This window comes from Drosophila grimshawi, unplaced genomic scaffold, assembly GCF_018153295.1.
Source record: "Drosophila grimshawi isolate 15287-2541.00 unplaced genomic scaffold, ASM1815329v1 contig_1006, whole genome shotgun sequence".
Lineage (NCBI taxonomy): Eukaryota > Metazoa > Arthropoda > Insecta > Diptera > Drosophilidae > Drosophila > Drosophila grimshawi.
The window spans coordinates 1,109,019-1,123,846 of record NW_025062489.1 but is presented as its reverse complement, the minus strand read 5'-3'; the positions used below and the strand labels follow the sequence as shown (position 1 = coordinate 1,123,846).

Genomic DNA, 14,828 nt, shown 5'->3' with positions numbered 1-14,828 from the left:
CGATTGTCGTAAGGGCCACAACAAGAGGAGTTTACATATGTTAATCGAAACGCTTTTCTGCAATTCTGCTCAATATTTGCGGTATTTTTTAAATATTTGAATCTTGAGCACAAATTAAAATTGTTTCATATGTCGAAATATCAACATGAATTGTAGAATTGTAAATGTTTATGATAACAGAAAACCTTAATTATTTTGGAAATATGTGTTTTTGAAGTTTGTAGAAAAATAATCTTTGAGAATAATTGCCCTGTAAACTCAGCAATATCTGAACTGAAAATAAACATTAACAACTCTTGTGACGTAGTTGCGACATCAACACCGTCTGCGCAATCTGGTTAATGGTATTTTTTATGCGATATTTCAGTTATCGATAATTCACAGCTGTTTGGCTCACAGCGCGCGCTTCACAGTACATTGAGTCACACGTGCGTTTGAACTGACCGCAACATCAACAGCATTGTGTCGAGTTGCTTCATTTACTTCAGATTTGGTCAAATTGGATCAAAATGGTGAAAAAGAAAATAGATAATCGCATACGCGTTATGATTGAGAATGGCGTCAAACTGGGCCATCGCACCATGTTCATCATCACCGGCGACAAAGCCCGCGATCAGGTGCCCATTCTATATGATATACTGATCAAATCAACTGTGAAGGCGCGTCCCAATGTGCTGTGGTGCTACAAGAACAAGGATGATGCCATCTCCAAGTGAGTCGTAGTTGCTGTTTTCAATCGATTCTTCAATCTCCATGCTCACATTTTACGTGTCCGCAGTCACGGCAAGAAGCGTGCCAAGAAGATCGCCCACGGCAAGGTGGATATGAATGAGGTGGACTTGTTTGATGCGTTCCGTGTGGCAACCACCATACATGGACGCTACTACTCGGAGACGCACGCCATACTAGGTCGCACCTATGGCGTTTGTGTTTTACAGGATTTCGAGGCCCTCACACCTAATCTACTGGCGCGCACCATCGAAACAGTCGAGGGAGGCGGCCTCATTATATTGCTACTAAAGACAATGCAGTCGCTCAAGCAGCTCTTCACCATGAGCATGGACGTGCACATGCGATTTCGCACCGAGGCCCATCAGACGGTCACCTGTCGCTTCAATGAGCGTCTGATCCTATCACTGGCTAACTGCAAGCGCTGCCTGGTGGTCAACGATGATCTCACCGTGCTGCCCCTCAGCTCCAAGACGATCAATGTGGACCCAGTGAATGTATGCGCCCCCCAGTTGATGTCGAGTTACAGTCGAGTGTTGCCAAATTGTTAATTGTTTCATTTCGTTTTGACAGCCGGCGAACATTGACCGATCGGAGAACGAGAGCAGCCTTAAGGAGCTGAAGGAGAGCCTATTAAATGTGCAGCCCGCGGGCGCACTGGTTAATCTATGCAAGACCTATGATCAGGGCAATGCAGTGGCCCAGTTTATTGAGGCGCTGGTCGATAAGCAGCTGAAGCCGCCAATATCTCTTACTGCCGCACGTGGACGCGGTAAATCGGCTGCTTTGGGCCTGTCCATCGCTGCAGCCGTTGCATTTGGCTATGTGAATATTTACGTGACATCGCCGCATCCGGAGAATTTGATAACGCTCTTTGAGTTCGTGCTGAAGGGCTTCGATGGGCTGGAGTATCAGGAGCATGCCGACTATACCATCATTCGCAGCACAAATCCGGACTACAAGAAAGCCATCATTCGGATAAATATAACGCGCAACAGCCGCCAGACCATTCAGTATATAGCGCCCAGCGATACGCATCTGCTGAATGCCGCCGATCTGCTGCTGATCGATGAGGCGGCAGCGATTCCACTGCCACTGGTCAAGAAGATGATCGGTCCGTATCTGATCTTCATGGCCAGTACAATCAATGGCTATGAGGGCACCGGACGTTCGCTAAGCCTGAAGCTCATCTCCCAGCTGCAGAAGGAGAACAATGCCCGTCCACCGCTTAAATTGGACGAGTCTATACGCTATCAGTCCAATGATGATATCGAGCGCTGGTTAATCAATTTGCTCTGCCTGGACGCGAGCACCGTGCCCAACATCAGCTCCGGCTGTCCGACGCCCGATGTCTGCGACCTCTACTATATTGATCGTGATGCACTGTTCTCGTATCACAAGGCCGCCGAGTCCTTTCTGCATCGCATGGTGTACATCTATGTGTCATCGCACTACAAAAACACGCCCAACGATCTGCAAATGATGAGCGATGCGCCCGCCCATCATTTGTTCTGCCTGCTCGGGCCCGTTCAGCGCATGGATCAATTGCCCGAGATTCTTGTTGTTATCCAAGTGGCGCTCGAGGGCCAAATCTCAGCGCAGAGCATCAGCGATTCTCTGGGACGTGGCAAGAAGGCCGCCGGCGATCTGATACCCTGGAACATAGCCGAGCAATACGGCGACCGTGACTTCCCAAAGCTCTCCGGTGTTCGCATTGTGCGCATCGCCACCCATCCCAATTACCAGCGCATGGGCTATGGCAAACGTGCTATCCATTTGCTCAAGGACTATTATGCTCATCGTCATGCCAATCTCGGCGATGCGCCCCTGCCCAACAATCAAGGTGAGCAGCTCAGGCAGGGCAGGGATTACAAGCATAATCATCATTAATTGAAGGAGGCATCTCTGACTCCATGGATATAAATCTGTTTTTTTTTTTTTTTTTTAATTGCAGCTGGCATTGAGGAGGTAGAGGAAGAGGAGATTGGTCTGCTAAAAGAACAGATACGACCACGCAGTCGCATTCCTGTTCTGCTGCAACGTCTGCATGAGCGCCAACCGGAGCCGGTTGATTATATTGGCACCTCCTATGGCCTCACTGTCGACCTGCTCAAGTTCTGGAAGAGCGCCGGCTTTGTGCCCGTCTATCTCAGCCAGAAGGCCAATGAGCTGACCGCAGAACACAGCTGCATCATGCTGCACACACTGGCGACCCCAAGGTCGATAAGGGCGACACCCTGGCTAAGTCTCTACTACAATGACTTCCGACGACGCGTCCTCAAGCTAATGGGCACAACATTTCGCGAATTCGAAACGAAACTCTGCCTGGCTCTGCTCAAGAACAATGCGGTTAAAGGCGGTGATGCTGATGATGCATCCACTGTGCTGAGCAAGCGAACGCTTGATATACACTTTCTGCCGCACGACTTACAGCGGCTGGAGAGCTATGCACGCCAACAGTCCGAGTTTCGTCTGATACTCGATCTGCTGACCGACATTGCTCAGCTGTATTTCCAGGGTCGCATCCTCGGCCTGAAGTTAGATAATGTGCAGAAGGCTGTTCTCCTGGCGCTCGGGGTGCAGGGCAAGACAGTGGACGTACTCGGCTCGGAGCTGAACATGCCGGGCAACCAGCTGCTGGCCAAGTTCTACGATGCGTTGAAGAAGTGCAATCAATGCTTCCGCACGGTGATCGAGCAACACATTCAGGATGGCATGCCGCAGATGGAACAATTGCCGCGTGGCGACCAACTCCAGCCGCTCAACATGTCCCTGCACAATGAGCTGGAGCAGACGGCCCAGAAGCTAAAGAAAAACCAACGCAAGGAACTGAAACGCCTCAAGGCCGAGATGCTCGATGAATACCAAATCAAGGGCAGCGATGAGGATTGGAATCAGGCACTGCAGACCAATGGTGGCGACAAGGGCAGCGGTCTGCTCTCCGTTAAGAGGTAAGGTATCTATCGTCTAGTAAGGGACAGAAATAACACACAAGACATGTGCTTTCTCTCTCTCTCTTTGGTTGCATAGTTCCGAGTAGGAACCAGTGACAAAATATTTTGTTTACTTATTATTAGCTGAAGTTAATCAATTTTTGATTGCAGTGGCATCAAGCGCTTGGATGCACCCGTGGAGCAGGATCGGGATGCTGGTGCACCGCAGACCAAAAAAAAGAAGAATTCTAAAATGAAACGAGGCATGGCCAAATCGCTGATCTAGTTTTTTTTTTGGGCGGGGGGTGTTATTCACTTATGTATATGTATATATGTAGAAATATCTTATGTATTTGTTTTTGAATAAAACGAAAAGGGGGAATTTTGAAATAGACTAAATTTTGATGGTGTCCTTATTGGCCTTTGCCGCCGCAGCGGCCGCTTTGCGTTGATCGCGCAAATCCTGAAAACTGACGCCGGGGTCTTTGTGAGAGTTGCGCGGAAAACGCTTCACCTTGGAGCGCTTGCGGGTGACGGCCACAGTGGTGGGCAGCATGTTGTGCTTCTGCATCAGCTTGAAACGATCTGTGAGCAGGTTACTCTCTGGCTTAACGTTGCGCAGATTGCCGGCCAGATCGTCGGCCATGTTCACGTCCAGATCGGGCGCCTCAAACTTGTGCCGACCCAGACGCTTTGTCTCAAACTTTTTGCGCTCCGCCTTCGATTTGCGGCGCTTCTTCACCTCATTCAGCTCGGCGGCTTCCTCGTTCAGCTCGGCGCGTATCGATTTGATTCTGTGCAGATAGAGGATGCAGGTTGTGGTTGAGTATATGAGCATAGTTTCAGTTGCTGTTTCGGTTTTGCTTACCTAATCAGGTCGGCAGTTTGTTTTTTGAGCGCTTTCTTGGCCTCATGCAGGCGTTGCAGCTCCTTTTGCTTGAGTTCTTTGCTGCGCGCCTGTTTGCTCTTCTTCTTGTTCTCCACGGGCGCATTAATCGGCTGATAGGCATTATCGGTGGCCGCCAGCTGCGCTCGATCGTCATCCTCATCATTATCGGTCTCCGATTGAGGGTCACCATCCGCCTTGATGCCCTCGCTCATTTCTTGGAGGCGACGGCTGTCGCGCTCCTCGGGCGTCACCTTGCTAAACATGCTGGTGGTCACACGCTTGAGATGCTGCTCCTTCTTGATAATGCCCTCCTCGCGATCAACAACCTGCGCCAGCAAATCCAGATGCGCCTTCAGCGATGGATTGTAGCTCATGCCAGGATGCGGCGCTTCAAACTTTCTGCGACAACAACAAACATAACATAAACATTACAATGCCAAAATAAAATTGGGCATTAGTTAATTTCTTACTTGGCCTTGGTGGTTTTGTGGTGCAGGCTGGCGTGCGTTTTGACCACCTTGCGGCCCACGTTGCCCGCAATGTGCACGGCCAGATCGCGACTGATCCATCCCTTCTTGTCCTTGAGGCCGGGTATATTGTCGCGAAAGTCCTCCTCCTGCCAAATGTCCTTGTCAATTTTGCTGGTCTTCTTTCCGCTCTCTCGCGCTGCCAAACGTTGATCCAACTTCTCGTAGTAGAGACCCCGATCTCGGTTAGCCTGGCGATGACGCCCCTTGGTCGGACTGCACACCTCTAGCTCGATATTCCGTCCATTTTTCATGGGTCGCACATGATTGCTGTTGCAGCAAAGAAACAAAAAATGACATGAACAGATATATGATTAATCAATTTCCCCAGATATTACAATTAAAATCAGTATTAAAATGAATTAGGTGCTTCAGATCTAACAGTTCTTTGAGAACAAATAACAACAAAATTGAGCACTTACTGATGCTCGAGATCTCTAGATTTTGATTCTACAAGCAGGCATGAATTAAATCGATGCAACTGTGCAATATATCTATGTTTGATTAAGTCTCCTTGCACAAATTGAGTATGCCCCATTGTAGCAGAATCATTGAGAGAATCCGTTGCTTACCGCTTGACAATGGGATCCTGCACCTTGGATGTGTTCTCCAGCGCCTGGTGACTGCGCATGGGCTTGAGCGCGTTCAGTTTGCGCTTCTGCTTGACTGTCTGCACGCTGGGAGCACTTTTTTCCGGCGAGGAATCCACCATGAACAGATCCTCATTTTGTTTGTCTGTGAAGGTGCTGAAAGTAGCAGAATCCCCAAGAAGTGAAGCGTGTTTTGTTTACAAATCGCAGAACAGAGACAATTGGCTTACCCAACGCGCTCCTCCTGGCGTTGATCCTCTAGAAACTGTTCGACATCTTCGATGTCTGTTTTGCGCCAGGCAGATTTGTTTTTCTTCGAAATATGCTTTCTTTTCATCGTCGAGTCCTGCGCAGCCATGGCGCAACAAATTGCTGATTTCAACGAAAACAAAATTCAACTCAGTTCAGTTTCAACACGTGCAATCTGCAAGCATTACACAGCACTGAACTCAAGTTGCGGTTTGGTCCGGTATTTGCCGACACTAAACTCAGTGCTGTAAAGTAGCTGTCTGCAAAACAGCTGTGTGCAATGTAATAATTGCAGAATAATACACATGTCTTGTTGCCCAACACTGACTACATACTATCTCAATGTGATGACGGTCAATCAGCTGTGACCTGAGCCTCACACAAAAGTAATCGCACGCGCGTATGCACATCATATATACATGTACATATATATATATATATATACATATAGCATACCCATACACTAAACGCCTTGTTGTCATCTTCCTGCATTTAGGGGACAATTTCTTGGCGGTGAATTTGAAGTGTATTGTTTGTGTAACAAAGCGCAAGTTAAATTGACGCGTGCCTTTCAAAAACAGTACAGTACTTCGCCCAGATTTAACCACGTCAGACATATTGCTGACACAGAGAACAAATAGTGGTTTCGGTGGGTATACTTGACGTGTGCTTAACTCAAAGCAATTCAAAGTAAATGATAAAAATCAAATCAGCTTGCATCAATGAATGAAAAAAAAAAATAATGCTTTGATTTAATTAGCTAATTTAATTCTACACAGGTCTAGTCCCATTAGTGAAGATGAGCGAGCCAACATTTGCAGACATCTCCGCCAAATTCAACGTGAATACTCTGGATGAGATCATCCAGAATGCAGGCGGCACCAAACATACCTCCTATAAGTTTGGTGAGGGCGGCAAGAAGGGTGACTCGTACTTGAGTCGCGTGTTCCGCCTGTGCGTCTACGGCATTAAAGAGCCCGAGAGCAAAGAGCTGGAGGTCAATGTCATTATCAAGGGCATGCCGGCTAATTTGCATCGGCGTCGTCTCTTTCGCTCCACGGACTTCTTCCGCAACGAGATTCACTTCTACACAAAGGTCATACCAGCGATCGAGGCATTCCAAAACTCGCGTAAACCTAAGCCAACTAAACCCTTCGTGGAGTATCCCAAGTGCTATGCGTCCTTGTGCGATGGCATCAATGATTTCATAGCGCTGGAGGATGTCGGCTTCCGTGGCTATCGGTCGCCCAATCGGTAAGTGAATGGATTTCAGCTGTCCACAAATTATAAGGATTTGATTTCATTATTATGGTTTTTTTTTTATCTTAAAGTCTTTGAATATAAAAAGAGTTGAATCAAAATTATTAAGTTTATAATCCATTTAAATATTGATCCCAACTTGAAATTACTGTGATCTATGATAGTTACTCCAAAAATGTTTCACTTTTAGCCAGAGCTACATCTCGCTGGAGGATGCGCTGCTGACGATGCGTACAATGGGTCGATATCATGGCGTTGCATTGGCTTTTAGGGCGTTGGATGCAGCCAACTTTGAGAAGGCTTCTGGCGCTCTGGAGGAGACCTATTATGGGGAGCACACGCGCGAGTGGTATCAGGATTTTCTGGTGCTCGCCCAGAAGGTAGCCATCGATGCTGTGGCCAAGACGTATCCCAACACCAAGTACGAGACGCTGGCGAACAATTTTTTGCAGCCGCAGTTGTTCGATGATATGATCAATCTGGTGTCCACTCGCTCCAAGCTGAGTGTCTTTGGGCATGGTGACTGCTGGACACCAAATTTCCTAACGCGCTACAGCGAGTCGGGGGTACCGCAGGAGATCATCATCATTGACTACCAGCTGGCCCGTTGCGCATCCGTTGTGCTGGATATCACTTTCTTTATTTACTCCTGCACCAGTCAGGAGCTGCGCGAGACTCACTACGATGATCTGCTCCGCGCCTATTTGGAGAGCGCTCAGGCGCTCATCAGCGATCTGGGCGGCGATGCTGAGTCGATAATTTCTTGGCAATCGCTGCAGGACGAGCTGATGCAGTTTGGTCGTTTCGGTTGCGGCATGGGCATCGAATCGCTGCCCATGTCCCTCATCGAGGACGAAGAGGTGCCCGATCTGGATGCCATTGTCGAGAATGCTGTGCTCACGGATGTCTGGAACATTACGCCCTTCGAGCAGCCCGCCAAACAGCAGCGCATTGCCGAGATGTTTAAGCATGCTATCGACCAGGGCTACCTCAAGTAATTGCAGTTCGGCTCCAACTCCTACAACTACACCCATTTGTGCAGCAATTCACCACCAGATCAAATATTGACGCTAGCCATAGAAACTCAAGTACTCACATTTTTATACCATAGTAATTTACATATTTGCATATAAACCAATAAATATTTGGACAACTCTATTTCACAGTTGTCTGTTATTATGTAAATATATACATATGTTCTTATTTGAAAATCGTATTCCATATTAAAATCACATTAAGCAGTTTAATATATAAGTGCATATACATATATATATGTATTTAGTAAAAGTAAGTGGTGCATATCTTTATATATATATATACGTTTGAAGAAGAGGAACTGATGAATTTTGACTCAGTTAACCAGAATATTGGTTAGGGCGGTTCCAATTTATAATATTATATAAAGCAAATCTGATTTAATGCAGTAATTATATGTGTTGTGCCAGCCTATATGTATGCTGCCAATGATGATTATAACCGTATTTCGAAATTGTGGTAGCCACCTGGAAATAATTGTGATTTTCAACATTTTTTTTTTGCATAGTGCTCAATCGGACAATATAAATATCTATTATTGAATTATTAATCGTACAATGTTATACCAGCAGAGTATGAAAAAAATAAATAAAAGTAAGTGGTGCATATCTTTAGGCAGGATATTGTTTAAACCCGAACTCACATGATATTGCCTCCAGTTAAATACCACGAAACCTTTGCAAGCACCTAGGTTAAGAGAGAAGTGAGAAAACCAATGCGAACGAACAGTGAATGCCTGGCATCGCAGTGAAATTGTGAGAGGCAATCCACCATAAACAGTAAGCCGCTCTCTCTCTCTCTCTGGCTCTTTTACTCACGATCTACAATGAGAGACCTCGCTAGAGTTGCCGTAGTAACAAACTTTTTTATATAGTTTTATCTTACTTAATATTTTATACTTAGTAATATTATATATATTTTGGAAAATAAATCAATAATGTAGCTTATTATAGTGACATCTACCACTGACAAGTAAGGCCTTTGGTTATGTTTTAATTCTTGTAAAGATTGTTGGATTTAAGTATTGTTATTGTTAAGTATCATATTTGCATGAATATTTGTAATGCTTTTCAAAAGTAAAAAACCCAAATAAAAACGCGAAAAACAATAGGATGATACAAGAATCGATTGTCCAATCGGAATTATACATTTTTGTGAATCTTTATATAGATTTCAGCTATTTACACTTTGAGGAGATGCTGGTTGGGCAACACTGGCGTGCGCCGTCGCTTAAGCACGAGCGTTGCTGGCGTTGCATGCCTCAGTCTCTCCACGCACGCGACGAGGTGCGGATTATCGCTGCGATCGTCGTTCGTTCCAAGTGGTTCTGAACATAAAAAAACCTAGCATAAAGAAACGTATTTAATTTTTTTAATTTTTTTTTACAATATTTTGTATAATCACATGTGGAAAACGCGACGGCACTCGAAACATTGCCATTGCCATGTCTGGTTGTATACTTACCTAGATGCATATATACATATATAGTACGACTAAATACACACACAAACGTACAAATATCTAGCTCTGCATATATTGAGGATTATATTCTCTATACGATTGAGTTGTGATTCGCGAGTATCTTAATGTTTTTTTTTTGTATTGTTATTGCACTCAACACGATCCACAGAAAATAAAGTGCTAACGATATGCAAACGAAAAGTTTTATAAATTGTGCTTGCATTGCGACTAATTGATTGATTAATGATTGATTGATGTATGATCGATTGATCGGAGTGTAACAGCATCAACTCGTAAATTGAAGAGTCACCAAGTAAAATACGCATGCAACAAATTAAAAAATAAATAAATAATCAACGCAGAGATCAACCTCAACAACATAAATATATGCATATAAATATTTATATAATAAAAAATTAATAATAACAAGAAACCGCAAACAAACGAGCGAAAAAGAAATAACGAAAAAAGTGAGTGATTTATTTAATACACAGTTATGTACGAATAAATATCTATATATCTATACACATATAAGGTATCTGTATATATATATATGTATATGGAGGCAGGCGGCAGATCATGTTCATATTTTGCCATATACAGACGGACAGACCGTACAACACAAGGGGTTGGCGGGGGTGTTTCACAGCCGAACTCATTAGCAACAGTTATGGTTATGCCCTGTTTCGGAAGCAGCCCGACGACAGTTGCCGTTGGACGATCATCATGATGCTGATCATTCCTCTCTCTCTCTCTCTATTTCCCTCTCTCCCTCTCTCTACCTCTACCGTCTCGTTCCCGGTACTTTTCAGTGTGTGTGTGTGTGTGCTTTTCAGGCGGCACAGGGGGGTCAGCAGCAGCGACTCTGGCTTCGGACTGGGGCTGAAGACTGAGGCTGGGTCTGCAGCCAAAATGGAATGGAATTAAATTAAATCAAATGATAAAAAATATAAATCGAGTGTAGAAACAGTGGCAGCCCTCTGTGCCAGCCGTCCAAAGTCGCGCAAAAAAAAGCCATACACACAAAGACACACACACACACACACACACACACACACATACAAAAAACAAAAACAAATGAGAATCGGAATCAGAATCAGAATCATAATCGGAATCTGAATGAGAAATCCCCACAATCCGACAACTGACAAACTGTTCTTGTTGCCCTGATGCACTGACATTAGGGGGCACAGTACGAATACGAATACAAATACGAATACGAATACGCATACAAACACGAATCCAAATACAAACACAACACACAAATGCGAGTAGACTCGTAAACGCACAAGACTAATGGATATGCTAGCCGTACACTCGTACTATTAACGTGCACACATGCCATAAAAACCCGGGAGCGGAAGGAAAATGCCAAAGGGTAAAACAGCAGCAGACCCTAGAGTCGCTAGGGAGTTCGGTTCGGTTCGGTTCGGTTCTGTACTATTCTGTTTTGTTATTTTCTCTGTTGTCGGCACTTGTTACTTCTGTTGCTCCTGCAACTGGTTCTCATTATCCATAAATAAATAGGAAAAATTCAAATACATTGAACTCTTCCATTGTTACCATTGCTTACATAATGAGCGACGACCCTCCAATTTCTAAATGTCAAAAATCTGTCTGCCACAGTGCGGTGTAAAAATAAGTTGCATGCCCTCAAATCTGCATCCGTATCCATATCCATATCCGTATCCGTATCCGTATCTACACTCGTATTTGAATCTGTCAGCGAGCATCTAGTAGGCTTTCAAACTGTATTCGCAAGCCAAACAAAATAATCGCCAATCGATCGCCTGCCATTTGGCATTTGCCAAAATATGCAAACCAGATAAATATAGCCATACATTAGAGTAGATCGAAGACTTTTTGTTTTTATTTTAATTTTATATCTATCGATGATCCATTAATACTATAAGTGTACAAATTTAAAATTGTTGCTTTCTAAAGCGCGATTATTATCATTATTAATTACAAAGTTAGAGAGAGAGAGAGAGAGAGAGAGAGAGAGAGAGAGAGAGAGAAAGAGAAGTTAGAGCTTCACAAAAAAAAATCATTACTAATTCTACTAATAGGTATAGCTTTAAATAACATTTTATTAACTCAAAACAAAGAGTTTGTTAAAATACTAAATACGATTTCTGTTGTTAATTTATATTTTCATAAAACTTCTATTGTTGGACTTTCAAAACAGTTAGAATTGGGGTATTTTCAAAGCCGTTAATTTTTTCGGCTAAATAAACCTTTTGGTCAGTATATATTAGGGAACGTTCAAAGTCAAGTCATAAAAGTTTGATTTTTTTTGCATAACTCATCACTTAACAATAAAGGAGATGAAAAAAATTGTTTTCACTACGCTGTAATGTTCATACGATACATATTGGAGTCTGCTGTTCGAATATCTTCAAATCTTTTGTTTGCTTAGGCCAGAGATCAGCAAGTCATCGTGTGGTATTTCCCGTACAGGTCTAAAGCGTAAAGTCATTTAAAAAAGGAATACGTATCTGTAGTTCAAATTAAAATGTGCTTAAAAGTCAAATGATCATCATATCACGATGCATCATCATATCACTCACGTGATTATCATATAAGGCTGTTTTCTCTACAAGATTTCAGCAAAAGTTCTTTCTTTGTATTAGCGTTTTGTGTTAATAAATAATATATTATTGATAATATTTTAAGATCAGCTACGGTTTAATGTAACTCCAATTACTAGCCACATACAAACACAATCTTTAATTTTTTTCTTAGTAATCTACAGCCTGTAGTCGAGTATTTTATTTATAGCTCTCTGTTTATCTAATTTATTTGAAACTTTGATAAATGACTTGCAAATCACTTGGGGGATTTTTATGTCAAGCTTTGCATATTGCAAAACATTTAAATTCCTTAGATAAATTTGAGTAGCTTTAAATAACTTTATATTCGCCATATTGTAAAAGCTGCTAAAAAAAATTAATGGTTGATTTAAAACATCTGTCAGTAGAAGCAAAAATATATTTAAATTGCTTTCATTGTTTATATTCACAATTTTAGTTAGCTGTTATTAACGATAAGTATTCTCAAGTAAATGTTGTAAGCATTCCACTGCAATTTTTGTGCCATCTCCTTAAAAGTTTGTCTGGGGAACTGTATTATTTTTCTAGAATTTTTTTAATGCTTTTGATTTCGTAACGCACTTTAGCAAGCATACCTTAATTACATATAAAAAATATGTATTTTTATCATCGAGTATTTTCTATATCTGTGTGAAACCTGTTCTAATTTGATATGAAATAAGAGGTAATTATTGCACATTTTCAAAAAGTATGAACTGATATGGAGACATTTGTAAATAATTCATAAAAATTATCAGTGTATGAATTATTAGTGGTATTACGAAGTCAACTTCCTTCATCTCAGATACTCAAGGTTGAAGAATATACTTGTTTTGATTGCCGTCCGTTGCAATTGTATATCTAATTTTAGAGTCACTAAACTTGAAAGGTAGAAAGGGTTTTTGACAACCCGATTCAAAGATCGCACCTCTTTCCACAGGTGTTAATCTGTTACTACTTAGGTATCAGAGTATCAAGCAGTCGGTTCAAGCTTAATGAGTTTGTTTATTTTTGCATTTGACACTAAAATTCCAGAGGCACACTTAAAAAACAGAAGCAAACAGACAGACAGACGAATGTCAGACAACTAACTGAAAAGCTCTAAACAATTTCACTAAATTGTTGATGAATTTCACTAAACGCTGATCAGTCAGTGCTGTTTTTGTTGTTGTTGTTGTTGTTGTTATTGTTGCAGTTATTGTTCTTGCGTTTGTTGTTGTTTCTGGTGCCACTGCTCATGGCGCGTTTCATTAAATTGTTGCTGTTTGCTCATGGAAACGTTTTTAATGGTATGTCGCGCTTTCAATATAGACAACAAAGACAAGAAAAAAAAAAAAAAACAAAAGCCACAACTAATACTAATAAACAACAACAATCATAAAAAATACGCTGTGAGCATTCAGTTGACATTTGTATAAATGTCTCTGGCGACTGCTGTCTGCTATTCTTGATGTTATTATTATTTTTTTGTATTATTACTGTTGCTGTTATTGTTGTTATAACTGGACGTCAACGGCAAGGAGAAATTCTTAGCATTGCTGTATAAATTTAAGTTGCCCCAAGATAGAAAACTCGAATTACTATGGAAAATTTGGTAATCATCTTGCGCAATTATTTTAACACATATTAGTTGCAGGAGTTTGCTCCACCATGAGATACCCTGTACCATTGACAAGACTCAGCTACAAATAAGATACACAAATTAATTCATTTTGCCATACTTTTTTATATATACACTGTAAATTTGGTCATTTTGAAAATGATAAAATAATAATTAATTAACTTAATTTGAAAGATATAAAACCCCTATTTTTTGGTAGCTGGCAGTCAATTTCCATATATTTAAATATATACTTTGCGTACATGTGCATAAACCATATTGCAGCTAACAAATTGCTCTCATTATTTTTTTGGCAAACATTTCTGGCGACAGCCGCCTGCTGTTGGTTTAAAAATACAAACTACTGAAGGGTTGCCATACATATATATATTTATTTATATAAGTTGTGTGAATGCCATAGCTCGACTAGGCCATACCCTATAGCCAGGGGTAATAACGAAGAAATAGTCGATATTTTGAGGGAATTTCAACTGTATTGGGCACAGATTAGACGTGATATCTGTAGTTCAAATAATCCATGACATCTATTTGTGTGCTACATATTTGATTAAGTTGCATGTGAGGACTAGTTAAAATCCGCTAAGCTCAACTTTTCGACTGACCCAATTTTGTGGACTATACGAGTGTGGCGTCTTGGACGCCTCTCAAGCGGTTGGTTCAGTTTCAATTATCACCGAGCTGCAAATGCAACACGATTTAAATTGCTGTCGCTGTCAGTTGTCAGACAACGGCGATAACAACGGCGACAGCGTCAAAAGACAGGGCGCTGCACGCCTCCGTCAGTTGCACCAAAATGTATCTTATATATACACATGCCTCTGACATAATAATCTCTTGGCGAGCAACGTGCGACTGCCAAGGCAGTTGTTGTTGTTGGTGTTGCTGCCTCAATGTCTCTGCAGTTGCTACACCAGCCAGCCTTTGGCCTCCATTCTCTGTCGTT

General features: G+C 42.2%; 3 protein-coding genes across 5 annotated transcripts; 2 read left to right on the top strand and 1 right to left on the bottom strand.

The window, feature by feature from the left end:
* Nucleotides 1–419: 419 nt before the first annotated feature.
* On the top strand, nt 420–4,061 carry LOC6564794 (RNA cytidine acetyltransferase). 2 transcript variants are annotated; one of them, XM_001990946.2, is made up of 5 exons: nt 420–712; nt 779–1,226; nt 1,303–2,572; nt 2,684–3,680; nt 3,834–4,061. In XM_001990946.2, exons 1-5 carry the CDS (start codon nt 510–512, stop codon nt 3,946–3,948), a joined length of 3,033 nt encoding a protein of 1,010 aa, XP_001990982.1. In that variant the 5' UTR covers nt 420–509; the 3' UTR covers nt 3,949–4,061. The 2 variants fall into 2 exon arrangements, with proteins under 2 accessions (XP_001990982.1, XP_032593852.1); XM_032737961.2 differs by having other exon boundaries at nt 458–712; nt 2,684–3,685; nt 3,834–3,896.
* Nucleotides 3,990–6,113, bottom strand: LOC6565470 (ribosome biogenesis protein NOP53). Its single transcript, XM_001990945.2, has 5 exons — nt 5,899–6,113; nt 5,651–5,824; nt 5,022–5,348; nt 4,531–4,950; nt 3,990–4,456 (listed from the first exon to the last, which is right to left on the bottom strand). The coding sequence occupies exons 1-5, from the start codon at nt 6,024–6,026 to the stop codon at nt 4,057–4,059; spliced, it is 1,449 nt and encodes a 482-aa protein (XP_001990981.1). The 5' UTR covers nt 6,027–6,113; the 3' UTR covers nt 3,990–4,056.
* A 169-nt stretch (nt 6,114–6,282) lies between these two features.
* Nucleotides 6,283–8,364, top strand: LOC6565469. Of its 2 annotated transcripts, none has more exons than XM_032738287.1 (3): nt 6,283–6,566; nt 6,697–7,171; nt 7,368–8,364. In XM_032738287.1, exons 2-3 carry the CDS (start codon nt 6,717–6,719, stop codon nt 8,173–8,175), a joined length of 1,263 nt encoding a protein of 420 aa, XP_032594178.1. In that variant the 5' UTR covers nt 6,283–6,566; nt 6,697–6,716; the 3' UTR covers nt 8,176–8,364. The 2 variants fall into 2 exon arrangements, with proteins under 2 accessions (XP_032594178.1, XP_032594179.1); XM_032738288.2 differs by having other exon boundaries at nt 6,409–6,607.
* Nucleotides 8,365–14,828: the final 6,464 nt, after the last annotated feature.

What these genes read in the sequence shown, in the direction of transcription:
- LOC6564794 (XM_001990946.2), top strand. Translation starts at nt 510, where the DNA reads ATGGTGAAAAAGAAAATAGATAATCGCATACGCGTTATGATTGAGAAT. An exon ending in AAGGATGATGCCATCTCCAA is followed by an intron (nt 713 to 778) that starts GTGAGTCGTAGT and finishes ACGTGTCCGCAG; the next exon opens with TCACGGCAAGAAGCGTGCCA. An exon ending in GCCCCTGCCCAACAATCAAG is followed by an intron (nt 2,573 to 2,683) that starts GTGAGCAGCTCA and finishes TTTTAATTGCAG; the next exon opens with CTGGCATTGAGGAGGTAGAG.
- LOC6565470 (XM_001990945.2), bottom strand. Translation starts at nt 6,026, where the DNA reads ATGGCTGCGCAGGACTCGACGATGAAAAGAAAGCATATTTCGAAGAAA. An exon ending in CGCCAGGAGGAGCGCGTTGG is followed by an intron (nt 5,825 to 5,898) that starts GTAAGCCAATTG and finishes TGCTACTTTCAG; the next exon opens with CACCTTCACAGACAAACAAA. An exon ending in CACAAAACCACCAAGGCCAA is followed by an intron (nt 4,951 to 5,021) that starts GTAAGAAATTAA and finishes TTGTTGTCGCAG; the next exon opens with AAAGTTTGAAGCGCCGCATC.
- LOC6565469 (XM_032738287.1), top strand. Translation starts at nt 6,717, where the DNA reads ATGAGCGAGCCAACATTTGCAGACATCTCCGCCAAATTCAACGTGAAT. An exon ending in GGCTATCGGTCGCCCAATCG is followed by an intron (nt 7,172 to 7,367) that starts GTAAGTGAATGG and finishes TTTCACTTTTAG; the next exon opens with CCAGAGCTACATCTCGCTGG.